Source organism: Thunnus thynnus, chromosome 1, assembly GCF_963924715.1.
Source record: "Thunnus thynnus chromosome 1, fThuThy2.1, whole genome shotgun sequence".
Lineage (NCBI taxonomy): Eukaryota > Metazoa > Chordata > Actinopteri > Scombriformes > Scombridae > Thunnus > Thunnus thynnus.
In genome coordinates, this window is record NC_089517.1 from 31845855 (window position 1) to 31871851 (window position 25997).

The 25997-nt window shown below is 39.8% G+C and overlaps 1 protein-coding gene across 5 annotated transcripts in view; it reads left to right on the forward strand.

Annotated features, from left to right (window-relative positions):
* LOC137186726 (A-kinase anchor protein 13) overlaps positions 1-25997 on the forward strand; it is a 110260-nt gene that overhangs the window by 78120 nt on the left and 6143 nt on the right. For 4 of the 5 annotated variants that reach the window (XM_067595785.1, XM_067595779.1, XM_067595799.1 and 1 more), the window contains 21 exons: positions 899-941; positions 1194-1305; positions 4286-4445; positions 6539-6606; positions 6702-6768; positions 7395-7545; positions 7884-7996; positions 8328-8474; positions 9231-9487; positions 10052-10177; positions 10723-10840; positions 14787-15035; positions 15154-15230; positions 16832-17013; positions 18272-18354; positions 18527-18715; positions 20969-21115; positions 22836-22909; positions 23772-23816; positions 24981-25031; positions 25276-25548. In XM_067595785.1, the coding sequence (XP_067451886.1) occupies positions 899-941; positions 1194-1305; positions 4286-4445; positions 6539-6606; positions 6702-6768; positions 7395-7545; positions 7884-7996; positions 8328-8474; positions 9231-9487; positions 10052-10177; positions 10723-10840; positions 14787-15035; positions 15154-15230; positions 16832-17013; positions 18272-18354; positions 18527-18715; positions 20969-21115; positions 22836-22909; positions 23772-23816; positions 24981-25031; positions 25276-25548 (2732 nt within the window). The remainder of the gene's footprint in view (positions 1-898; positions 942-1193; positions 1306-4285; positions 4446-6538; positions 6607-6701; positions 6769-7394; positions 7546-7883; positions 7997-8327; positions 8475-9230; positions 9488-10051; positions 10178-10722; positions 10841-14786; positions 15036-15153; positions 15231-16831; positions 17014-18271; positions 18355-18526; positions 18716-20968; positions 21116-22835; positions 22910-23771; positions 23817-24980; positions 25032-25275; positions 25549-25997) is intronic. The other variant, XM_067595790.1, reaches the window with a different exon arrangement.

Here is a 25997-nt window from a genome sequence, read left to right on the forward strand (position 1 = left end):
ACGTCAGAATATTTGATAGAAATGATTGTTGTTCCCTGAAAAGGATGCATGCCTAGACTTAACTAATACCAAATAAGTAGAGACTCTCATGCTTTCATTTATATTTACATATTTTTAATTCATATCATGCGCCAACAGATTCAAACAGCAGATCAATGATTAATTGAAAAATACCAGCTTGAACAACACTTACACTTGGCATATACTGCAGCCACCCAGGAGAGTCTTTGTGCAACAGAGTGATACTCCTGTCAATCGAGCAAACGTGCTCCAAAATATCTGTAGGCCTTAGTATCTTGATTAAACAGTATATTTTTAAATAGACACCACGACACAGGAGCGTAATTAGGTATTGACAACATCACGTCTTGAGGGGAAAATAAATACTGAGTGTATTTTCACTGTGAGTTTAGATCTCTGCAGTACGCAGCCAGAGATCTTTTGGAGCCAGACTTTAGCAGCCATTAATGGCAATGAATCTGAAGGCAGTACTGGCTTCAGCTTTTGGCCTTGGTGCTGGCTGCCTCATCACTGCCAGAGTAATTGTGTCATTGACCTCCACATGACTCTACAAGAGTAGCTGAAGCTTGAATACCTTGCTCAAAAACATTAAAAGTAGCAGCTGAAGGACAGGAGAACATGGGTTATTCAATTCTCTGCCCAATTCTTGCAGCCAGGACTGGGACTTACAACCAAGAATAATTTCTGACTGTCAGGTCAGTCAGGTCATTAACTCATACTTAGGGAAAACAGGACGACCCAGTGGTACGTCCCCCAACATGAGGGAAGAAAGAAAACTTCCCCCTCAGATAATAAATACAGTGAATAGAAAAGAAACCTCCTGTCCTGTTGTAACACACTCCTGAATCTTTGTCCTGCTTCTCTTGTTTCTTTCCAGGTATGAAATCGTTTTCTAGCGCCTCTGGATCACTAGCATACAGGTCAGTCCACCTTTAACTCTGCACCCTAAACATTATACATATATTACCAGAAATCTGTTCTTAAGGCTTTTAATGCAGCTGGGACTTTTATAGTCTTATAAAGAAAGTTTGGAAAGGTTCTCTGAAGCAGTCAGTGGTTGTCCATGGAACCTTTATAGTGCTGCAAAGAACCATTTTCAGAATGTTTGGTAGAACGTCATGTGAATGCGGTATGATATTAAGTGTGTGTGTGTGTGTGTGTGTGTCTTCCAGTATATCAGAGGAGGAGCCTGGCCCTCTAAGGAGTGACACTGAGGGAAAGAATGTGACGAAAGTCAGCCGGACCTTCAGCTACCTCAAGAACAAGATGTACAAAAAGACCAGGGTGAGGGAACGTGGAGATTTGAATTCTCCAGTTTGTGATGCTGTCATAGATGTTCGTTTGTCTATTTTCACTGTACACACCACTCTGCCAGAGCAGGGCCTTCATGTGTGCAACATTTATTCCTTCGAGCAAGGATGACTGAACACCAGGCGGCTTTTCAGTCTCACAATGCTTCACATTAATGCAGTTTCACACTTTCACACTGGGAGCTGCCCTGTACATCTTCTCTTGTTGGCCTCTGAGCAGCACCAGGAGAACGGTTGGGGGTTGCATGTCTTGCTTTAGGGCAGGTTGGTGTTTCTTGTAACTTCCTCCGTTCTAATTTCCACAGCAGACTTGGTTTTGAGACCACAACATTTACTGGTCACAAACCCAAATCTCTGGTGTAAGAGGGTGGTCAAAGTTGTCTTTTTTTTTCCTCAAACAGAGCCATGTTAGGTGATTTACCTTTTTCCAGTGAGAATAGAGAATTCCTTTCTTACTACAAAGTAAGTTAGTGATGATAATCCTGATTATTGTGCGAGATATTATTATTATGACTATTTTGTTTCAGGTTAAAGGATTTTAGCCAAAGAAAAATGACAAATTTGAGCTCAAACAGGTTTAACCTTGTTGTGATTTGGAAGTTTTGGGAGTGTACAAATTGTAATACTATAGTCTCACGTAATTAGAGAATGCAGCTGTCAATTCTTAGATTTTTAAATTGCACTGACAAATGGTCTTATTTGGGAATTACGGTCACAGTAGTTACTGAAACCTGTGTTAGCTTACTATAATAGTGCAGCCCTTGCAAGAGACACTGAACAGGAAGTAAAACAGGAAGAAGAAGTTGCCTGTGGTTTTATAATATCCTCACTAACCTCAGTCAATGCTTTGCTTTTAAAGTGACAGGATAGTCAGAGCTTGTGGCAGCCCGAGGCTAATTATTCACTGTCAAAGGTGAAAATTATTGATGACAGTCTTGCAGATTCAAAGACATTTAGCAAAACTTTGATGTTGAAATTGTGCACATTTTGGCTGCTGTAGCCGAGGTCAGTGTTATTTGATGACATTAATAATTGACAAAAACTGTATATTTAGTGATGAATGAAAATAAGCACCTCAGCAACCAAAGAGCAGTCACACACCACATTAGTGAGTGAAAATTAAAGATGAAAAAATAATCTTCTTCTCATTATTACACATTATTTTCTCCTGTCAAGTACTAAAAAGTCTCTAAAATGTCCAAACTATTTTATTTATGACTGTTGTCGTCTGATCTCTTTTTGTTCTTACTGTGCACACATACACATACACTGTACATGTTTCTGTACAGTATCGAAAGTCTGACTGCTCTGGAAGGGGATCTAGTTCGTGTAGTGTTGTCATACCATCTCTACCAGACCGAAGGGTCTTTGCAGAAATAGCACCTCCTGTAGTGAGCCAGTCACTTCCTCATTGCCGCTTGCTTCATGGAGCCTCAGTGCTGGCAATAGCTTCAGTCGCTCCACCACAGCCAGGGATGTTATACAGGAGATTCACAGGGAGCCATGGCTTCTCACAGAGATGGAAAGGTTGGCTGGAGGTAGGCTTACAGAGTGCTCTGGTTTCCCAGTCAAATTGTAGTGTAAGAGTCTGTCACAATATCATGTTAAAAGTGGCCTGTGTGCCCTTCAGGGCTGATCTGCTTTCCGGTGACGTCATTGCTTATCATGTTTTATTGAATCGTCTTTTTGTTTAAATCTATGGTTTTTACTGTCAAACGTGATTACTTCTCCTGTGCTTCTACTCAGTGACCTGTGAATGCATGTTGCCTAACAAAATTGTGCTGAGAATCTTCTTTGCTTATTATGTTTTTCCAATAAGTTGAAATCTTGTCAAGCATGATATTATCGGGCATAATTCTCATGATGAACAATACTTCATTAGGCTTGTACTGTTCTTCATAGAAGTTTGTTGAAGTGTTTCACAATTGGTTAGCTGTTGTTGCAGGAAGTGAGCATGAATGCTAAGTGTTGTAATAGTTATAAAACATGCAATCTCGCTGTGGTCCAGTCAGGCTTATGGTATCTTGAAGCGACTGAACAAAATGAGCTCTAGTATGTCAGAGCTTTGTGGTCCGTCAAACCAAGAGGCCTAGGGCTGGCCATTAAAATGAGCTGGAAACTCCATTTTCCCATTTCCTCTGGGTTTGGGTGGAGGCTCTGTGATGTAAATCCAAGAGAATAAGAGCTCTGTTCTTCTCAGCATCACTTTATGGGATCGTGATTCAGTTCAGTGTACAGAGATGACCAACAGCTGAAGATGACCTCGCCCATTAATGCAGAAGCAGCAGAAAGACCTCCCTGTTATGGAAAGGTCAAAGATTTGATTCCCAGACAGTGTCTCATCAGTAATCATGCATTCTGCAGTAGTGTCTTTCAGAACACTAAAGGCATCTGTGCTCATTCATCATACGAGCTGAACAGTAGCTGAAAAACGACATGATATGTTACCACAGTTGTTATGTGCTGCTTAGCATAATTTCCAACATTATAATCACCAACCAGTCATCCTGTAGAACATACCACATTATCAGAGTTTTTCAGGGAAAATCCCACTGTCTGTAAATGAGACAAATTTGCAGAGACTGTCGGAAACAAAAATTAACCACATTTAAAATAGTCTCATAGTGAGGCAATTTGTTGTCAGCATTAATAATGTATCACTTAATATGCAAGAGCCCCTGCTGTGTGGTACATCAGAGTAATAATGTTGCTCTGCTGGAATTTAACATAAGCAACCAGCTGAATGCTGAGACATTTTGTCAATGCCTGGTAAATGAGTCTAATCTACAGGTTACCAAGCTGAGTCTTATTCTTTTCTGAACATTTATTATACAATAGTGATAGTCAAAACAGTTTTTTTTTAACTTCAAGTTACCTTCTTGTCCTGGCATGGTTAGGTCGTGTTCTTAATCCTCCCGTCACTTTTTTTTTTGTTTTTTTTTACACCTGTGCAGGAAAAGGAGCGAGAGAAACGGGAGAAAGAGAAGGAGGGTAAGGAGAAGGACAAGAAAGCGGTGAACGGTCATCTATTCGTATCAATCAGCTCAGGGCAGGCAGTCCAGTGCTCCCAGTGCAATAAGGCTTTCAACAGTAAGGAGGCTTTCCAATGCACACGTGAGTACCTTTTTTCTCTTCTCCTATGTGTTCTTCATTTCCTTTTTTCTGTTGTTCTTTCGTTCCTTTGTTTGTTCTTTCATGTTTGTGGATCACCAGGACTCCTGTTGCTGCAAGTCTGATTGAAGTCCTTTAAGTGCTGAGATGCTTTATTAAAAGAATTTATCTTATTGTAAATTCATTTCTAATCTGAAAAAAACACATAGCTCTCATCAACATTAAACACAAGGAGACAAAAGAAAGAAAAGGCCTTTAGTGGATGTACATTAGGAGGCTTGAATCTTACTATATGACACATCATAATACCTTACTGTAAAGGCCCAGTCAGTGTTTTTGGACCACGTAATTTACAATTATATTCACGTATTTAAAGAGTTTAGAGTTTGATTTTAAACAAAAAGCACAGTTATTGTGTTTGTTTCTCTCATGATCATAATGGAAAATGGCCTGTTACACTCCTCTGCTGATGAAACTGCTGCTGATGTTTTAACAGCATCAGAAAACATGAATAACTTATATTATTAGTGCTGGATAGTGTCTGTTCTTATATCAAAAAATATCTTGAAGTGTTCTCTGTATCCCACATTTACGCCATATTGGCAGTTAGCTGTAACCGGCTAGAGAATCAGTCATAGTTGGCTGAACCAGCTTCATGATCTGTTTGAAGTAGTGAAACTGACTAGAGGGCTACTTATAATGTAACCCAGTCAGGCTTTCAGTGCAGACAACAAAAAAAAAGCTTTGCATTGTTTTCCACTGAAGCAGCAGCAGTCCTAAAGAGGATGTAGTTTATTGCACAAGCCTTTGGCGCAACCCCAAAAAAACCCTAAAAAGGAGAAACCAGCTCTGCGATGGATCACAGCGATGCTCTTTGGTCATAGTCTGCCTTCACAAGGCAGACTGGCAAAAACAGCTCTTGTTGTGTTCAGTCGGTCTGGTTGGGATTGTTGGAGCCACAGACAGTTCTGAGGGTGTTTTCAAGAGGTTCAGTCTTGCAGATGTCTGGCTAGTGTCCATTCTGCAGACAAATACAGGGATCCTTTGTCTGAGATTAGCTGGAATTAGTGGGACCTCCACAAAAAGCAGTAAAATACCTAATAAAACAATTTAAGAGGAGAAAATCACTACAGGAATTTTAAAGGGTTTTACTGTGCAGGTTATAATTAAATGTATCACATAATCCACTTAGCAGATACTTTTATCCAAACTATTTTACAGTATCACAAGTGCATACCCTTTCCTTGTGATAGGTGGAAGTGAAAAAAACTCTGAGACTGTGACAGGGAGAGTTACACCAGGGTTATTTTTTCACCGTGAGAGCGTAAATGTGTTGCTGTAAAGGAAAGGAAAGGTTGTATGCATGTTATCATGGATGATTAGGATCAGTAGTGGGTTTGTGGGTTTCAACTGTGCAACATGTCTGTTTCATACACTTCTGTCTATTGGAAACACGTCTCTATCAAAGTTAATGGCAACTTGCTGAAGTCTTGTTGTGAAGCTGAATTTTGATATCACTAGACATATTTGTTCCTCTCAATGGCACTTCCTGATGATCGCTTCAGTTATTTTTTACTTTTACACACGTCAGTATATATAATATGCATATATACACAAGTTTCGGCTCCAAAGTCAGCTCACAAAAATGATTAGCAGTTTGAAACTTATATGTTTATATAGTTTGAAAGTATATGAGTTCTGTAGGAAAACAGGAGAATGTGAGTTGTTGATTGACTAAATGAGATCAGATTACAGCAAATCTTATTTTAGCAATCTTGAATGACGACCAGTGTTCCAAAGTGGTGACTTGGGAATGTTTACATAATTGAAATTTTCCCATGCAAGTCCATTTTAATGTGTGTGTCATTCCTCGGCCTATCTCTGTTTTTTTCCCCTTCGTCCACGAGCAGTATTACCCCTCGATTGCATCACATGCTCTGCTCCAGTCTGGCTTTCATTAGTGGGCTGGTGGAGTTTCCTGGCCGGCTATGAAAACCAGTCAGAGTTTCTGGCCCCCACCTTTCTGCACACCCTCAACACCCCCACCACCACCACACTCATAGTATTCACAGAGCGTTCTGTTGCTTTCTTCCCAGACTGTAATGCTTCCGTCCACAAGGGCTGCAGGGACAGTCTGCCTGTTTGCGCCAAGGTGAAGATGAAGGTATAAGTTCCCTCAGAGTTACTCCAACACTGATTCTGTTGTGTTCTGTTTTCCTGCAGCAAATATTGATGCCTTTATTCTCTGTTTCTGGCTAGTTGCCCAAGCAGCAGTTTACAGTACCAGATTCAAGCTCTTTCCCCACAGTCACGATGAGGAACAAATGTGAGTGTCAAAATAAACTTGGATTTCATTCATAATCTTCAGGTTTTTTTTGCAGATTTGATGCCAAAACACAGCTGTTAATGTTGTTTTTTACTTTGTCCCAGCAATTATTTGCACCAAGGTTAGCTTAACTTGTAGTTTCTGTACTTCTTGTGTCCTCTGAAAACACGGTGCTCCTTTGGCTGTTTTAACATCAGAAGAGCCACTCAAAATTAAGATTCCTCACTTAAACACTAGAAGAACACCAGTACACATCGTATAGGGCTACTAGTTCTTATACAATAATCCAGCGTCAACAGAAAAGATATCTGTGCATGACTTGTTAATAAAACTTGCCTCTATTGGGTAAAAACACCCACATCTCCAATTTGAGTCACTTTCATATTTATAGACCTTTTAAAAACTATTGAATAATGTCAAAATTGCCTCGTCAAGAAGCTAAACAAACGTTGCTTTTCTTCATTCTTGAAACATTGTGATATTGAAAATGCAGGATTGGAAGGATCACACAAACTGAGCCAGTATGAAGGTGTTCCTCAAGGATCCTTTTAGGATCCCCTGTGGTTGTTTTGGGATTTGTAGGCTACCTGTTCACTAACTGTACCGCATGTCTCTCTCTTGTCCAGCTGGTGGGACAAGAGAACGTCCCTGGTCAGCCATCTTGTCCCCAGAAGATCATTCTTCACTGATTATTCCATCATCACGGAGACACACAAGTATCATGACCTTCCATGGCAACAACCTGTCCAAGAGTCTCTCCATAAGCAACATTGCTGGGTGAGCGCTTGTGTTTTTGTGTGCTTGTATTTGTAAGTGGTATATGTGCTGTAGTATGATGGTACCCAGGTAATTACATTTCCAAAGTAAAATGTTTCTGTTGCTATTTACCCTTTCTATTTGTATATTAATTATGCTGTGATATTAATGCTAATCAATTAATATGAATTACGTTGTGACTTAATTTGTCTTTTTGTTTGACAACTGCAACTACAGTGCATTTAAGGTTAACACCACAAGTGTTTAACAGCTTATTAATGGACTGTGTGTGGGTGCAACGGGTTGTGAAAACAACATTATTAGATCATTTGTATTATTATTATTATGTCTCCATACAGTCCGGTGTTTGACGACATGCCCATCAAAGGCCTGCGGTATCTTTCCCAGTCCACTGACTCCCTCAACAGAACAAACCAGGTCACAGAGTCCATGGAATCGCTCACTGATGAAGGTCAGTACACACAAAAGAAAACCAAGGGAATAATGAGAGTTTTAACAGAATCTGAACATTATTATAACCCTAACACTGATTGTTGTGTATTGTCATATTATAGTAATGTTGTGTATCTCCAATTTCAAAAATTGCCAGTCAATGTGAAAATATGACATAATGAGTAAAGATGAGATTTAAGCCTCTTACCTACAAGTTACAGTCTCTCACTATAAATGAAAAAAGTAATGTCGTAAAAAAATATGTTCAAAGTTTTGTAAAACATGCAAAATCTCATACAAAATGTGCCACAACCTTCAAATTGTAAGTGCAAGCTGTGTTGTTGGTGCAGGGACAGAGATGATGGACGGGCAGCTGATGGGGGAGTTCGAGGCAGAGGCCAAGGACCTGGAAGCTGACTCGTGGAGTTTAGGTGTGGAGCAGCAGTACCTGCAGCAGCTGGACAAAGAGCTGGTGAAGAGACAGGATGTCATCTACGGTACACCTGATCACCACACCTGACACTCACTGCAATGACTTTGATTCAACAAAACATGTTCTTGAATTGATCTTAAGAAGTTAATGGAAAAATGAACGACAGTCTTCAGAGGAAGCTTAGTCTCAGCTTGGTTTCTTACTCTTTTTTGTAAACTAGAAAGGAAACAATTTGAAACATTTGTTCAGAATGGATTATTTTTAGTTGGTGGTAATTTAAAGCAGAGAAAAATCTTGAGAAATGGAACAATGCCTCTTAGCCAAAGGTCAGCAGTATAAAATAAGAATTTGGTCACTATTATGTCACCTGAGTGTCTGAATTGTTTATTCCAAGTATGTCGTCATTTGGTTTTTTGGTAGACCCACTTTCCCTCAGCATGCCTTATTGACTTTCACTTCAGTTTGTTTTGGTTGCATCTACAAGTCTCAATAGCCTGTTGAGGCTACAGATTTGCCTCATTTAAATATGCTTTCAGATACATCCTGTTTGCTTTGAAAACTTGAGATGTCTCTAGCTTTTGATTAGAATCAACTTGTGGAAAATAAAAGTGAATATAAATATTCTGAAAGGCACATCGCTGTCTACATAAGGTAAACAGTGACAAAAATCCTGTCATGAATTCTATGAAACTCTCTGTAGACCGTTGAGACAGAATTATGTAGATGCAAAAATTCATGGACGGGTATAACAACTGCTAAAGCACAAGCACAATGGCATTTAAATATCTGACTTTAGTATCACTTCCTGTATATCCTGCAGAGCTGATGCAGACTGAGATGCATCACATTCGGACGTTACGCATCATGTCAGAAGTCTACAGTAAAGGCCTGCAGAAGGAGGTGCAGCTGGAGCTACAGACAGTGGAGAGGCTGTTCCCAGCTCTAGATGAGCTCCTGGAGATCCACACGCAGCACCTCCTCCGCCTCCTGGAGAGGAAGAGGGAGAGCCAGCTGGAAGGGGGAAGCTTTGATGGAGCATTCATTATCAACAGGATCGGAGACATCCTGGTCAGCCAGGTCAGAGCAGAGAAGGGCTGGTGTGATAGGGATGCAGGTTCTAATATGATCATACCACATGCTGACCTATATTTTTCTTTTTAAAGGGATTTTAAATGAGTTAGTCTTCACAGAAGTCTTGAGTCTGCAAATATTCACTATTTTATATGAACAGAGCATTTGTCTGAAAAGCAAAATGTGTGGATTAGAAACATATTCTATGAACTATCCACATTTTTTTGATAGTTTTTGTAAAATTTCAGAACAGCTGTAAAAGGTTTTTTATTTGTCCTCAACTGTGGGATATGTGTGGATCCTTAGCTAATGCTAATATTTTGCTGCACAATAACACCTCTAATGTAAATATATCCTTTGTTTTAATTTCATATTGTTACAGCGTTCAATCCTCACAATTTCTCCCAGCTCACAGTTACAGTTTTGAAACTGAACAACTGAGTTTAAATTAGAAATAGAAATTAGAGCCTTACTACATCTAATTAAAGTATCAGATTTGTAGTTTTTTTTTCTTTCTCTGCTGCACCTGTGGTTGTTTTGTGTATTCATGCCTGTCAAATCCTGCTCTAGTTCTCAGGATCCAATGGTGAAAGCATGAAGAGAATTTATGGAAGATTCTGCAGTCGCCATAATGAAGCCGTCAACTTCTACAAGGACCTCCTGAACAAAGACAAACGCTTTAAGGCCTTTATCAAAGTAAGACCTTCATTTCAGTCCTTGCACATGTGTTTATCATGTATATATCCTGCAGAAGTGTTTCTCTGTGGAGAGGTCCCCTCTCATGCTTTTGTGTTGCCCTGCATTTTTACTGCTTTTTTGCTGAAAATATATTTTTCCTGAAAATGTCTGGTTTTCCAGACACTATTGTTTTTTGTTGAATAGAGTGCAATCTGTTGTATTAACTAGGGAGCCAGGCCTTGTTCTGTCTCTCTTTTATTTTGTTTTTGAGTCTGTTGCATCTACGCTACATTTCAATCAGTGCATGTATTGGAAACATTTGTATATAGACCATATAACCCTTGAGAATTTCTTTTTCTGATTATAGAGGTTTCAATTCTTCCAGACTCATGTCACTGTCATATCCATAATCACAGTAAACACCTTCTCAAGTGTCATTACTGTGTTGTTCAACAGAAAATGAGTTTTAAGGTTTCCCACTGGTTATTTGAAACTTTGATTTGTTTTGAGCCACCTGTTGTGTGGGCACATTTTACTAAAGCACTTGTTGTTTATTCTTCCAGAAAAAGATGAGTAGCAGCATTGTGCGGAGGCTTGGTATCCCAGAATGCATCTTGCTGGTGACCCAGAGGATAACAAAATACCCAGTGCTGATTCAGAGAATGCTGCAGCACACTAAAGGTCAGCCTCTTCTCAGTGGTCAGCCATGCTTTTACTGTTTGTACATAATATGAATTGGCAAAACTGTGCAATCCCATGCAATCCAGTACAACAGCTCTGCCATAAAGTCTACTTTTACAAAGCTCATACATTTCCAGTTTTTGTTTACATTGTCAGAAAGGTGATAATTATACTTTATTTTTATTATTGAGGTCATTGTTGGTGGTGGTGGTGGTGTACTGGGGTGCATTATATTGAATGGTGTTCCTAATATTTTATCCACTCCATTAACATACATCAGGGGGACAAAATATTAGAAAAACTTTTCAATATAATGCACTCTGGTTCACCACCACCACCCACTACAACCTCAATAATAAACATGAGGTATAATTATCACCTTTCTTACAATGTAAACAAAAACTGAAAGTGCATAAGCTTCTTAAATGTAGAATTTATGTCAGAGCTGTATTGGATTGCATTAGATTGCACAGGTGTACCTAATGAAGTGTTCGGTGTGTGTATTCAGATGCATTATAAAAAAACAAGTAGGAAGTTATTTTCCAATTGTCTCTTTGATTTGGTTATTTTTTTCTACTTTGTAGTTTCTATTAATGACATTCAAGTTATGAGTCAGATTAGTTTCTGATTAAATTATTTCTACCCCTCGATGCAGAGGGTGAGAATGAATATAAAGTGACTGATTTGAAGGCAGTAAGAGAAAATCTCATATTCAGTCGTAAGTTTGAGTTTTTCTTGAACTTGAAACTCTCTGCTAGTGGGTTGTGTTAATTATACTTGCATCCAAAGGATTTTCCCATAAACAAGTGACAGAAAATAAGACAGAATAAGGCCAACCACTGCATTGGTATCAAGAAAATAGTGCTGGCTTATAGATCATTAGAGAAACAAGTTGACTTGCAGTCCAAACGATGTCTAGAGATTTTGCAAGATGGCTTTCTTAGGTAAGTAAAGTTTTAAGACCTGTTGAGATGCATGCTTTTGCACTGCACTGAAATGTGCATTTGTCAAATCCGTTAAGTGTTAAGGTAAACCTAATCTGAAGCATTAAGTTGTAGAAATAAATACATTTCCAAAAATAAAATCAAATATAATGTCCACATCCGAACAATTCTGAGACAGTTTTTTGGTATGACGGCACATATTCCTGATATTCTTCATCCTGAAAATAGACAAATTTATCTAAGCGTGTTAAAATATAAGTATCTCATATAATAGGTAATCAATTTTCAGTATGGTTTTAATTTCACTTCTTCCTATATAACCCAGACTACTTCAGTAGTAATGCCGCAAAGCAACGCAAACCAAAGTGTCACTTGTTGTAGAAAACACTGAAAAGTTCAGTTTCTCACAGATTGTTTCAAATATTTAGGGGAAAATAAAACACATGTTCAACAGGTGTTTTTAGGACAATAGATCAAGTATACTTTGAGCAGCTGAAGTATTTCACACCATATTTATATCTGATTTAAGGCAGCTCTCGTCAGTTGGCCTCCCACTGTGTACATTCTCTCTAATCCCTCCCCAAAGCCTGTTTATAGTTCTATGTGGGATGGTGGAGCTTCGATTTAATCCCCAAGGTGCTTTAAGAAGACTCTCTCCTGCCAACTGATATATACCAAGTGGAAATAACACAGTACACTCACAGTTAGCGATAGTATTTTGGTGCTTAAGAGCACTGAAGTACAACAACCACAGGAGAAAATATTCCACTTTGGGGAAAAAAAATTAAATATCGAGTTCAGACTCAAGTGCCCAATATACAAGACATGTACAGTATAATCAGACACATATTGTATGTCTGTGTGCAGACCTACAAGCCACTGGTGATATGAATCCTTTCAAGGCTTCTCTAAATTAATTCAAATGAAAAGAAGTCCCACTGTTGGGAATCCAGGGCTGCTGATGTGCGGCTGACTCTGACCTTTGACCTGGTTTTCGTCTTGATTTAACCATAAAGCTTTTACATGTTCAGTTTATGTTTATACCAGAAGAGATGGATAGTTACTATGAGCAGCGATAGCCACTGTTGTGCAATAAACCTACAAAAATTTTAGGTCAAACGGAAATAGACTGCATTTTTTTATCTGCTACCGCAGACATATCTGCTCTGTTAATCACTTATCCTGTGTACTCCTTTGAGAAAAAATCAGAAACCCAAAAAGAGAAATTTCTATTTTTTTATATATAAATTTCTCTATTTCTGTATATTTTTTATATTTTTTGGTTTCATGATGGCGCCCCCTGCTGGAATATCAATACTGTCTATGTTTTGGAGACCTCATTCGATACAGCTGATCAAATCCTTAATAAAGAAATAATGTGGCGTTCTATCATAAGCAGAGCAGACGGTCACACCGAGCCTGACAGCATCCTGCCACACAACACAAGAGCCACAGATTGAACAACGACCCGCATTAGCTTTCCTGCTAAAGTCTCCTCCTTACTTAACTTACAAACATGAACACTCATCTTGTCCTGCACTTTAGCTTGTTGAATGAGCCACCAAACAAACATTCAACAGGAAAAACTTCACCACTAATGTCAGTTAGCAGGCTAGATAGTTAGCAAGTGGCTGAGACAAAATTAGCATTTCCCTAAAAATCTTCTCTTTCTTTTCTTGATACAAAAATTTTAACAATTCATTCAAAATGTGTTGCCATTACTTTTAACTAAATTACTTTAACCTACATTGACAAAAAATCAATTGCAGTACTAGCTATACTGTTTGATTAACAAGTGAGAAGTATAGTGCAGCTTCAGATCAGTTAAAGAAACGCTAGGTTGGTCAGGAGTTTCTATTCAGATTTCTGAAATCAGTAACACAGGTGTTAATCAGTGTGAATTCTCAAGCAAATTACAGCAAATCCCATTAAGATAAGTTTAAATGGACCTTTTTAGAGAAAGGGAAAGTCATATTTGAGCTATTGTGAAAAGAACATGTATTCAGAATAACTACTGCAATTAACCTAAAGAGCAGAAATAGTTGTGTGTGACAGTGCGGCCGGTGTTGCATACAAATGACTTGAACAGTGAAATGTCAAGTAAATGAATACTGTATGTTTTTGAGATGTATAATCTTGCCCTTTTCTCAAGATGGAGGAATGTGGGTGAGGTAAACAAACATGAAATATTTTGGTGATCACAAGTGGAAGTGCTATCCTAGTACAACTCAGTTGTTATAGCATTAAATTGTGTTAAATAATGTATGCCTTTTTTCAGTTTCAAATTATACAGTGTAAGGAAAAAAAATGGACAGATGGAAAAACCTGAATAAATGAATGGAGAAAGGTAACGCATGCTTCTACAGAGCATGAGGGGTCACTGAAGGGTTTGATGATCATGAAAATTATGTGAATCATAAGCTGTGACCTTCAAAGTCACCAGATCTCACTTAGTTAAATAAATGAGGGCATGTCTTTTGGAAGAACGGTGTGAGTCCTTGAAGAATCTATGACAAGGAGCACTGAAGCTGTTCTGGAGGCTAAAACACTTTAGTTTTGTTAGTTTTTCTTTTAATATCTCACCCATCTGTATGGCAAAGTGATAGAGGCAAAACTCAACACACATAAAACTTTATAGAGGTTTGCGCGTCCAACCTCACCAACTGAAACCATGAAAACAACCCTCTGCAATGGCACTCGCATTAAAAGATACTTTGATTGAACAGCACAGTTAAATGCCATAATGGGCACCAAAATTTCACTACACCTTCTGCTGTGCATAAACACCTCCTCAGCTGTGCCACTCTACCCATCTGGTCCAAGTGTGTTAGTTTGAAGCCTTGAAATTACCAAATGGACTTGCCCAATAATAATGGCTTTCACTTACATTCATGCCTCTGCTGGTTTTGCACGTGCAGGAAAATACAAATAAAAAAAAGAGTCTTTTGTGAATGCTACACTGCTGCCTTTCTAACCTTTCTCTCGTCACATGTCAAACACAGAGGGCGAGGAAGATTACGACGACCTGACAGAGGCTGTGCGGCTTGTGAAGGAGGTGATTGCGGCGGTCGATGCCAAGGTGAACGAGCACGACAAGAAGCGGCGTCTGAAGGAATTTCACAGCCGCATGGACAGCAAGTCCATCATGATGATGAAGAGTGGTCAGATCTTTGCTAGGGAGGATCTGCTAAGGAGGAGGCTGATCCATGACGGAGTGCTGCAGCTAAAGAACAGCCAGGGGAGACTAAAAGGTGAAGAGATGCTTTACTGCCCTCTGACTGATCTCATTTACTCTTATGAAAATTTGGAAATGTGCTACATGTATTTTAACTTTTCACTTATCCAACCCCCTGTCTGTTGTTCTTGTAGATGTCCACGCTTTGCTCCTATCGGACGTCTTCGTCTTCCTCCAAGAGAAGGACCAGAAATATGCCTTCGCCATGCTGGTAGGATCATGCTGTCCCCTCAGTCCCCCTCTCTCCCGGTTTCTTTATGTCTGTCTCTCGCTCTGTTCTTCACTCTCCCTCCCTCCTTCCTTCTGCTGTTCCCTGCATGTTCCCTCCATCCCTCCAGTAATAAAGATCTCATGAGCACTGCCAGAGATGTTGTTGTCATATTTTCCTATCCCACTGTTGTTGCTGTTAGCATTAGCTGCCCTGCTTAGCTATCCCATTGTGTAATATTGCCTGCCTGTAGGTAGCTAGCGAACTGTACCTAATAAAGCTGTTCTGGCCCCTGGCATCTAACTCAACTGTGATAAATCATATAGGTTTGAGTAGTTTTTTCCATGTTTATAGGACTCAGTTTCATGGCATGGCACACACACACACACACACCAACGCACACAGTTTGGGGAATGAAAACAGAGGCGGATTGTGGGATAATAATCACATCCATCATTAAAAAAGGCTTGGCATGTCTGAGTTGATGTTGTTTACATTAAAGAGAGGAATAACATGTGGTTCTAAATGGATGACGGCCATGCGAACCAAGCTGAGTTTTGGGCAGAAAAAGCTTCAATTCTGAGGATCACCTTACCTGACACGCCAGATGGTTTCTTACACAGAACCATCTGAGAAGTCATCCTTGGAAACTGTTTGGCACTTTTAAAAAAAAATACTTGGCAGTTGATTGGATAAACCATCTGTCTATCATGTCTTAACTTGCGAGGCAGCTGGATTCGTGAGATCACAGGAGAATCCGCATAGGACGCTGATTGGTCCAAACCAACGATTGTTCGGACACAAGCGCATAACTTGAAGCCTGATAAGATGGATTCTCGTGTGATGTCATGATCTCACGAATCCAGCTGCGTCGCAAGGTAAAGGATCACCATCAGGACACAGCCAGTAGCGGCGAGGTCAGAGGTCACAGCAACTGGACAGACCATATTTCTGTGAAACTAATATGACGAACAGAACAATGACTTGATTTTATTGTTTGCTTACAGCACAGTCACAATAGGAAGACAGACTTGGAAAAAATTTGAATATCTTTTAGACCTCAGACAAGAGATTGCAGGAAAAACATTGTGGTTGCAATTTCAGAGTTTCACTGGATAAAGCAGATATGAAACAGTGGTTTGTGGTGTTTGCAGCCTTAACGATACAAAGCTGCTGAGGCTGTAGAAGTCAGCTAACTCCCATGTGGATGATAACATTAACCAGAATCTGATTTTGTCTTCTTCTTTCCCTTCATTCCACATCTTTCTCATTCCTCCCTTTCCCTCACCCATCTCCTCACTCCTCATGTAATCTTGCACTCGCATCTGCCCCTTTTATTATTCCCCTGCTTTCCCTCTCCCTTTCTCATGATCTTTACTTATCCACTTTCTCCTCCTCCTCCCGTAATCATCCTTCTCTTCCTCTCCCATTGTCTTTCTGTTCTGCTTCACCCTTCTTCCTGACCTGCGCATCCTCTACCATTTGTCTTCCCTCCTCCCCTCTCCTCCTTGACCCTCCCACTATCATCCTTTTTGCCTCGCCTTTCATTCCCCTCCCTTGTCGCTTCCATCAATCCCTTCCCTCCCCTCCTTTTCTCCCTGTAGGACCAGCGCTCCACAGTCCTCTCCCTCCAGAAGCTGATTGTTCGGGAGGTCGCTAACGAAGAGCGGGGCCTCTTCCTCATCACGGCAGGCATCGAGAAACCGGAGATGATGGAGGTCCTGGCCAGCTCGAAGGACGAACGTAACACCTGGATGCAGCTCATCCAGGAAGCCATGCAGTCCATGTAAGTATGGTTTATTTTTGTGCTTAATTATGTGTTTTTACTTGCTGGAGGGACTCTACACAGCACCAAACATTTTTTTATTTAAATCCCACATTCAAAATAACTAATCTTACAGAACCTTTAGCTGTCAGGAGACACTTTTTCAGAGCAATATTTGCCTCTGCTTGTAAGCCTGTCTCCTTAAACCTCACCCCCTGACCTAACCTGCACCATTTACTCTCACCCCTAACCTCTATTTCAGCACAGACTCAGTGCTTTACCTTCAGGGCTGCCCTCTTAGAGTTCACCTACGGTATATCTAGGTTGTAACCCAGGAGTTAGACCCAGCCCAGTCCTTTAGATAGTAATATACGGTAAGCTGTGACAGAGCACTGCGCTGTCAGGGGGATTAGCACTTCCCTACCTGGGATGGGATGTACTCAGGGACAGTCTAATGCTGGATTGGCTTCAAGGGCAGCTCACTATAAGCAGAGGATTATTCAACTGCAGCCAGCGGGAAGGAGAGAGATTTAGTACTCGGCCTCTCTCTCTCTCTCTCTCTCCCTCTCTCTCTCTCTCTCTCTCTCCCTCTCTCTCTCGCTCTCTCTCTCTCTCTCTGTCTCTCTCCCTTTCTGACTTCTGTCAAAATAAAAAAAAAATGGAGATCAAGCCATTGACAGGAACGGAACAAAAAGTTTTCTACTGATGCTCCAGCTGTCCACCAAAAACATTATATACATCAAATTTCTACCTTGATGTAGTCAGTGGGTACAGGACAACATTAATACTTTCAGGGTTAGGGTTTGTAAAACCTGTAGAGTCAAAGTGGTATTGATGTTGTACATGATGATTGGTTGTAGACAGGGCTGAGCAAAGTATCAATGAATTTTAGTTTTTTTAAGTAACTGTCTAGTCTATAAATGCCAGAAAACAGTGAAAATGTTTTAAAATGACATTTTCAGATAGATTATTTATCTGAGCAACAGTCCAAAACCCAAAGCTTTTCAGTAAATCTTCATATTTTACAAGCTTAAACCACAAAATATTTGTGCATTTTTCACTGATAAGTGACTTTAGTAATTAATAAATTATCAAGATCTTGGCGGTTAATTTTTGTGTCGACTAATTCATTAATCATCCAATTGTTTCAGCAATGGTTGAAGATATTGTTATAGATATTGTAGATGGTGTAGATTTTGAAATGCTTTTATCCTGTATTATTTACTAAATGTAATACATCATCTTTGTCTTTATGGGTTTTTTTTTCTTGGTTGGACAGGGAGAAGGATGAGGATGAAGGGATCCCCAGTGAAACAGAGGATGACAAGAGACAACTGGAGACTAAAGCCAAAGAGATGAGAGGTGAGAGACATTTTTAGTGTGTGTGTAAGAGAAAGAGCAGGGATAAGTCCAACTACCACAAAATATTTTTTTTCAATATTCACATGCAGTGTTTTTCATTTTCTCTGGTGTCCTTTCTGTCTGTTTCCCTTACTGTCTTCCTCCTTTAATGTCTCCTGTCTCTGTTGGTCAGATCTGTTGAGACAGAAGGATACAGAGATCATGTCTCTGCTGGAGGAGAAGGTGCGGCTCTTCAGGGGAATGTGGGAGGGCTTGAACTCAGGCGAGGAGGCCTGCCGTCAGGTTGAGCCTTTCTTCAGGTCAGCCTGCAGCCTGGAGCCACCCAGGGGGGCGTCCATCATGAAGGATGCCCTGCAGGAAGGTAAGCCAGAGAAAGAGAGGGCTTATAATGTATGTGATGTGCGTTTTTCATCTGTCATTCTTAACATGTACCAGAGAACCGAAGAGAATGTAGGTAGAGGAGAGGCAGACAGATGTACCCAACTCAGTTTCCATCCTGCTAGTCTGTGGTGACATATCAGAGCTTGACTTTTTGAAATGTTGTCATTTCCGACTACTCCCACAATTGTCACAAGAGCTGTACCACACATAAGGTATAAGGTACCTGTTGTGGTTGTATTCACATTTGTTGGATTATTACTGATAGAATTTTCTTGCTCTATGAAAGCATGAAATATTTTAGACGACATTCACAACACTAAGGCCCATTGCCTTGTAAATGTACCTTGTTTTTCACAGTGCCATCAATTGGGGACATTAAACTAAACCACCTAAACAAGCTGTATTTGGAATCTTTGTGTATAAAGCTTTTTCACAAGGAGTCATTTTGACTTGTTAAGGTGGACCTAAATGTTATTGATAGCTCTATTACATTTAAGTATCCCAGAAAGCCATAGCATGCAAAATAGCAGGATGCTGCTCCTGAACACCCAAACTGGACCGAACCTCATTTATGTTATTAATTACACTTGCCCAGATAAGAACACACCTAATAGTTCACGTATTTGGAGACTTTTGAAAAGTAATTGGCTTGGAAGCTGTATGTCAACAGACCTGAAGAGAGCAAAAGTTTGAGGGACAGAGTCTTTGTGTTTTTGGTTGATTTAAAGAGAGTGTACAGAAAACATAAAGGGAGTCAGAGTGTGTTTTTAGAATTTTATTCCAGCTCTGCCTGGTGCTTTTGCAGCCCTGTTCATCAAATGTGTATGAGTATAAAGCAGCACAAACCGAGAGAGATACTGTATATTGTGACAAAGAGAGAGAAAAAAGGGGAGAGAGAGACATAAAGCACACCACATTCTCTGCACAATAAGTTAACTCAAAATTTGAACATACTTTCTAATGGCTTATAGACATTTTTTGTTGTCTGAAAAATAATTCAGTATTTCAAGCTGGTGTTTGTCAAATAGTATTCTTAAGCCGCAGTATATTGTCTTCTTGAGTCATAAAAATTAATTTCACTTGGTTCCAGAGCCATTTGAGGTGTTTTATTTCTCTGATTGTTTTATTTATTGGGTTTGTTTTAGATTGTGAAAGAGGTGGAATGATTTTTCATTTTCTACCTCATTTCATCATATAACGAATAAAAATAAAGAATAAAAATAAATATGTGCTGGAAACAAGTAAAATTATCTCAAGTTATTGGAAGAGAAAAACAAGACTTTTAGTCAGAACACTTTTTTTTTTTTTTTTTTTTTATTTTTTTTTTACATTTTATCATTTTCTGGTCTGGTACATAGAAACTATTTTTGACTGAAGAAGGTGCAGAAAATCAGCACTGCACATTGTTGTCACAAACATTGCAGTATTGTGTAATTATATTAACACCACTTTTTGGTAGATTAGATTTAGCCATTTTCTTCAGTGCTATTCAGTCAGAGCTATGAGCTACAGGACATCAGGACATGTAGGGAAGACTGAGAAAATACATAGAGATGCAGCTAGCTCTTATTGATTCCTGAGTACTGCTGCAGGCAGCGAGTGTTCCAAGAAAAGGTCTAGTCGGTCACAAAATACTGGGAATCATAGTTTGCAGGTTTAGTAATTGACATTCAGTGAAGAATTATTGCAGCTCTAGTGCAGGCTGGATGTATTGAGGAAAACTTCCATAATGGTGTTCACTTTTGAAACTAACACAAAAGATTTAGCCACACTATTACAGAATGTATTTTTCACCTCTTCCTTTTATAGCCTTGGGCAAAAATTGTCCTCATTTGATATATGAATTGGCAACAGTAATGTAATTTCTTCTGCTGAGGTTATTGTGTTTTAGTCTGAGTTTACATCCACCAGCTACAGCTGTATTTCTCCTTATTTTCACTGGAAAGGTCACAGTGCTGCCTAGTCTATCTACATAGTGCATGTGGCTACCAGTGCTGTAGAGGTCTGTAGAGTTCATATAATGTTAGATGGTAAAGATATTTAAACTTAAGCTCTGTGGTTCAAACAGATTGTCAATAGTTGCTAAGCAACAGCAGCAGGTTGAAAGCAGAGGTGACTGGTAGGATTCGTGAGTGCAGAGCTGAACTGTAACACAGTTAGCCAGGATAATTCTCTTACTGACCTGCACATTGATGTTTGCCTCTCTGTGTGTACGTGTGTGTGTGTGTGACAGTGGAAACGTTACAGGCGCTGGTGAACGGCAGCCTGGGTGGTGCGATGGCCAGCGTCCAAGAGGGAGGAGGAGCGGGGCCCGTGTGTTTGCCCCGTCGGGCTGAGACCTTCGGAGGCTTCGACAGTCACCAGATGCACAGCAGTAAGAGTAAGTGTCTGCTGCTCTGGGCTCTTGTTGATGTTGTTTATGGAGAGATGGTGCCTGTAACATTCAAAGACACTGAGCCCCTACCTGCTGGTCCAGATAACTACAAGTAAAATCACTTTTTCATCCTAAAACAGACTTTTTATGGTCACATAACAGAAGGCACCACACCCTGCACCTCCCACAATGCCCCTGTTCAGTGCATAGATAGAACATTTTAGGTGAGGACTTGGACAGCCGAGCTGATGCTTCCTTAGGGAGACGTGACCCGGGGCAATGCGTCTGAACTGGAGGCTCGTATGCTCATAGAGGGATTCTTTTGACAGTGTGGCAGATATTGAGCCATAAGAGGTCCAGACCTCTACATCAGTAGCAGGACCTCCAGAACTGATGTAAAAAAATGGCATTACAGAACATTTTTATCAGTGTAGTATTTGTAACATTGACATGACATTATAAACACTAACTAGTATGAGTTTTGAGTAGTTGAAGAATCAACTAAACTACATCAGACAGTTTAAATTGTGTTAAAAAGTTAAAGGATGGCTTAGCAGGAATGAAGTGGTGTGTGTGTGTGTGTGTGTGTGAGGAAGAGGAAGGAAATGCAAGTGCAAAGGAAAACAAAACATAATAGTAATATAAATAAATGAATACAAAAACAGGTTTCCATTATTCCAGATGAGGTACCACATTTATCAACAAAAACAGTAAAAAAAAAACAAAACAAACTTTTAGGCCAGCAGGTCTTTTTAAGTTGATCTCTGCAGGCAGCTTCAGCAGCACAGGAATCAGCAGCAACAGCAGCTGCTATGATTAATTTAAGCAGTTGAAAAGCTACAGGTGGATGTTGTTCAGTTGATGAACACATCACTTGTTTTCGGGGGATCAGTCCTGTGACTTTATGGCTACAGGACATTTAGCCTCCCCAAACAAAAGCTCTTTGTCTGCCAGCTGATGGGGAACATTAATGTGGTCTATGAATAACTTGCCCATCTTATTTGTAAGTCTGTTGTGTTTTTCACTGAACTGAAGAGCTGATAGTAAATTTTATAGAATTTTACAAACGCATTACTATCATCAGCATGCATAAAATTCAAAACATTAGATCCTTTTAACCTGGAGGTGTGATTTTTACCAGTTAATCTATCCATTATGTAAAAACAAAAAACACATTTTCTCTGAAGACCTCATTGATTTTTGTTCTTGTGGGTGGTAGCTGGCCCGGTGATGAACAACTGGAGGCTGCAGCCCTCACACCTCTTGACTGATCACTGTAGCTGATGCGAACCAACAATTGTAACCCCGCCTCTCAAAAAATAATTTCAACATTAGAAGAAGGCGTTAATCTGTACCCCAAAATCTACCTGCCTCTCAGACTCTTATCTATTATCTGCTTGGCTACTTTTGATACTAATCAGAGTTCAGCAAAGTTTCCCGTCTGGTCTCATAATATAAATTGACACCTGTTGACAGATTTCAGTTACTGTATGTCTGCAAAAGAGCAGAACTGAAAATACCACTTACTGATGAAATTCTTATTATATCATTATCTTTATCACTGTGCACTAAACATTAAATGTCACAGTTTTCAATATGTGGCAGTATTATAAGACTGTACATTTTCCATATCATTGTGCCCCTGTTCTCATATTCTCTGTTCTTGAACACAGATTCTTTGCTGCCTCTTTCATTTCCTCTCTTGTGGTTTTCCCCTTCATGTCAGGTGGAGACAAAGACGAGAGTGAGGATCCGACGGGTGATCTGCGCAGGACGGAGTCCGACAGTGTTTTAAAGAAGGTCAGTATCTCAGCAGCCAATTATTCTTGACTCAGAGGCTGCTACGCCCCCATACTTCAATGAGAACCTGAGGCTATGTGTGGGGGTGCATTTGTCCTCCAACATTAACAATACCATTAAGATTAATTTAGCAGCTTCTCTCCCTCTAGCAAATTAGCCTCTTGACTCTTCATGCCAGGTCCCGTTGCTAATGGCGACCATCCGTTGCATAAGAATTCAATAGTGGATAAAAATGATTGGGCCGCCTTTTGGTGCTGCTATTGTAGTTCTGCACTGGATGCCAGCCTTTGCAGTCATCGATCCTGTACCCAGCAGCTAGACTCCACATAATTGTTTCTTGAATGTTTTAGTAGAGCAGAGGTGCTGTAATATGCTGTAAAAGCATAAGCGTGTTTTTTTTGTCTTTAAACCAACTAGATAACATTTCATTCCTTCTAAATTAAACTAACTGAACAATAGAGTAGCACTTGATGAACATTTCATCCTGGGCATGAAGCCAAACTTCAGAGGTGAGAGAGAGCAGTAAAAGAAGGAAGTGGGTGCAGAAATCAGGATGATCATTAAATATACAGTACACAGCTTATTTAAGCATTCAATATTCTACCATATTCACATTAGTTTTATAGTTTTCTTGTAAACTTTGTTTGACATGTTTAACCCATAAGCTGCAGGAGTGTTGTGTTGCTGTACCGGTCTTACATAATCAATTCCAGATTCGTACAGTACACCCACATGTGCACACCCACTCACACAGCCACTGTGTACACACACACACACACACAGTAACATACATGCAGAGACGCACTAGCAGGTGTGCGCATGTGTTCTGATTGCACAGTACTTAGTGTGTGTTTGTGTGCAGGGAGGAAACGCCAACCTGCTGCTGCTGCTGAAGAGGAACAGTGAGGTAACAGACTGACTTCCTGTCACTAATTCAATTACAGCTGCTGTTTACATGGAAACTGTCTCAGCTCTGTGTTAACATCATTGCTACCAGCATTATGGCTTTATCTGTAATAACAGCAGTAGCAGGGTAGGAGTAGTCCTGTAGATGTTGGTATTTGTGCTATTAGACGTTAGTAGCATTACACAAAACACGTTAATAAAGAATAAAAACCCAAAAAATGCTCAAACTGATAGCAAAAGCTGCAGAAGCCAGGAGTACAATGTAGACTATAAAACCACATAAATGCCACAGTTATATTCTAAAAACCACCCATAACACTTTGTGAATAGCTGAAAAACAGCAGAGGTAAATGCAGCATCAAATTGATGTGATTTCTGTCATTAAAGCAACTAAAACGCTTTACAGAGCAACTTTCAGCCCATTGTTTTCTGGCCCACAACTGAGCTGTTTTGGTTAATTTGACTGTCATTATAGCATTGTTTTCAGCCACAGCTGGCAGCTGTTTTCAGACAAAAGAGCTGTAAAAACAAACTGTCTGTTATCAACTTATTAAGAAGTTCTGTATGTCTGATTTGCATACACTGGTCAAACATAGTTCCAGTTAACTGAACTAAATATAAGGTATAAGTAAGAATATTAAACAGCTACCTGCATGAGATGCTGATGCTGTACCATCTGGTGATTTATTTTCCCATATTTCTTATACAGACTGCTATGGATGCCATGCTATATCTCTATTCAATGCCACAGCACTTTCTGCAGATGTGCTGTATTATAAATGCTTTTTTGTGCCGTTCCCAGGGAACATTAATTGGAGCATTTTGTGTCCTAGTTAACATTTGTGGCAGCTGAAAGCTCTGTGTTCTTGCCTTTTTTTCAGTCTTTGAATAGAGAAAAGGTCACATAACTGTAAACTAAAAGTTTTATGATTTAATGTTGCTTTTGTCTAAGTTTGTGTAAGAGTCTACTGATAAATTCATGTTACATGAAATCTGATGATAGTGCTTATTAAAAGAAAAAGGCACATTTAAAGTGAAGCACTACCTCCATCCATTGTGTGCTTTAACAAGGGAAGTCAAGGCAACAACAAACAGACTGTTTGTCCAGTAGAGTCCAGTATGTTTTGAGGTTATAAGATGATCAGTGGTCTCTCTTTTCCAACAGCAGGTCCTGAACAGTGTCTCCAATCTGCATCTCCTGCTCAGCACTCTACAGGTAAGATGGCCTCCACACAATACATCCATGTGCTCCAGATCAGAGTTGAAATGATGCAACTTTGTGAAACTTAGAACTTCTTGTTTGAAACCAAAAGGGGAAAAATATGAAATGAGATACTCTGTACTGCAGTGTGAACATAGCCAAACAGACAGACAAAAGAATATCTTGAAGACAAGGCCAAATAACACACAACACCAGGAGCCATGTGTCTGAGCTGTGGCTCTGCTTCTGTCTGTCCCAGGCGGTGGTGGTTCAGCAGGACAGTTTCATAGAGGACCAGCGGCAGGCCCTGAGCGAGCGCTCGTCCTCCTGCACGTCTTTATCACGGCCGTCTTCGCGGCCCAGTTCTCTGATTGAACAGGAGAAGCAGCGCAGCCTGGAGAAGCAGCGGCAAGAACTGGCATCCCTGCAGAGACAGCAGTCAGCTCATGCTGAGGAGAGGAGGAGAAGGGAGAAGGAGTGGGAGTTCAGAGAACAGCAGCTGGCTGAAAAGGAGGTGCTGGTGCACATACAGGTATCGTTGCATCATTTTTTACCAGTTCTGTCTATTAAGAATGTCTTTCATAGAAAGACATTCTTAATATAATTCCTTACCAACCTTGAGGGGTGATTTTACAGTAATTTACCTTGTACTGTATTTAACCTGATAAATAACAATGTAGCCTTGTGCAGGAAACCTTCAAATATAAACCTTCAAATATACACCTCTGACTGGAAAGCCCTTAAAAATATGTTCACATAAAATATGTTCACATATTTTTAAGTATGAACATCACTTCTGTTAAATATGTTCACATATTTTTAAGTGTCTCAAAAAAATACTTACATGCCCATATTTACACTGAAGACATTTCTGTGTGCTGTAATCATTCCTCCTGTTCATATTGGTGTGATGGGGGACAAACTCCACAGTCCTAGTCCTGTATATTCCAAAGTTAATGAGTCTTCAGCAGTAAGTTAAAT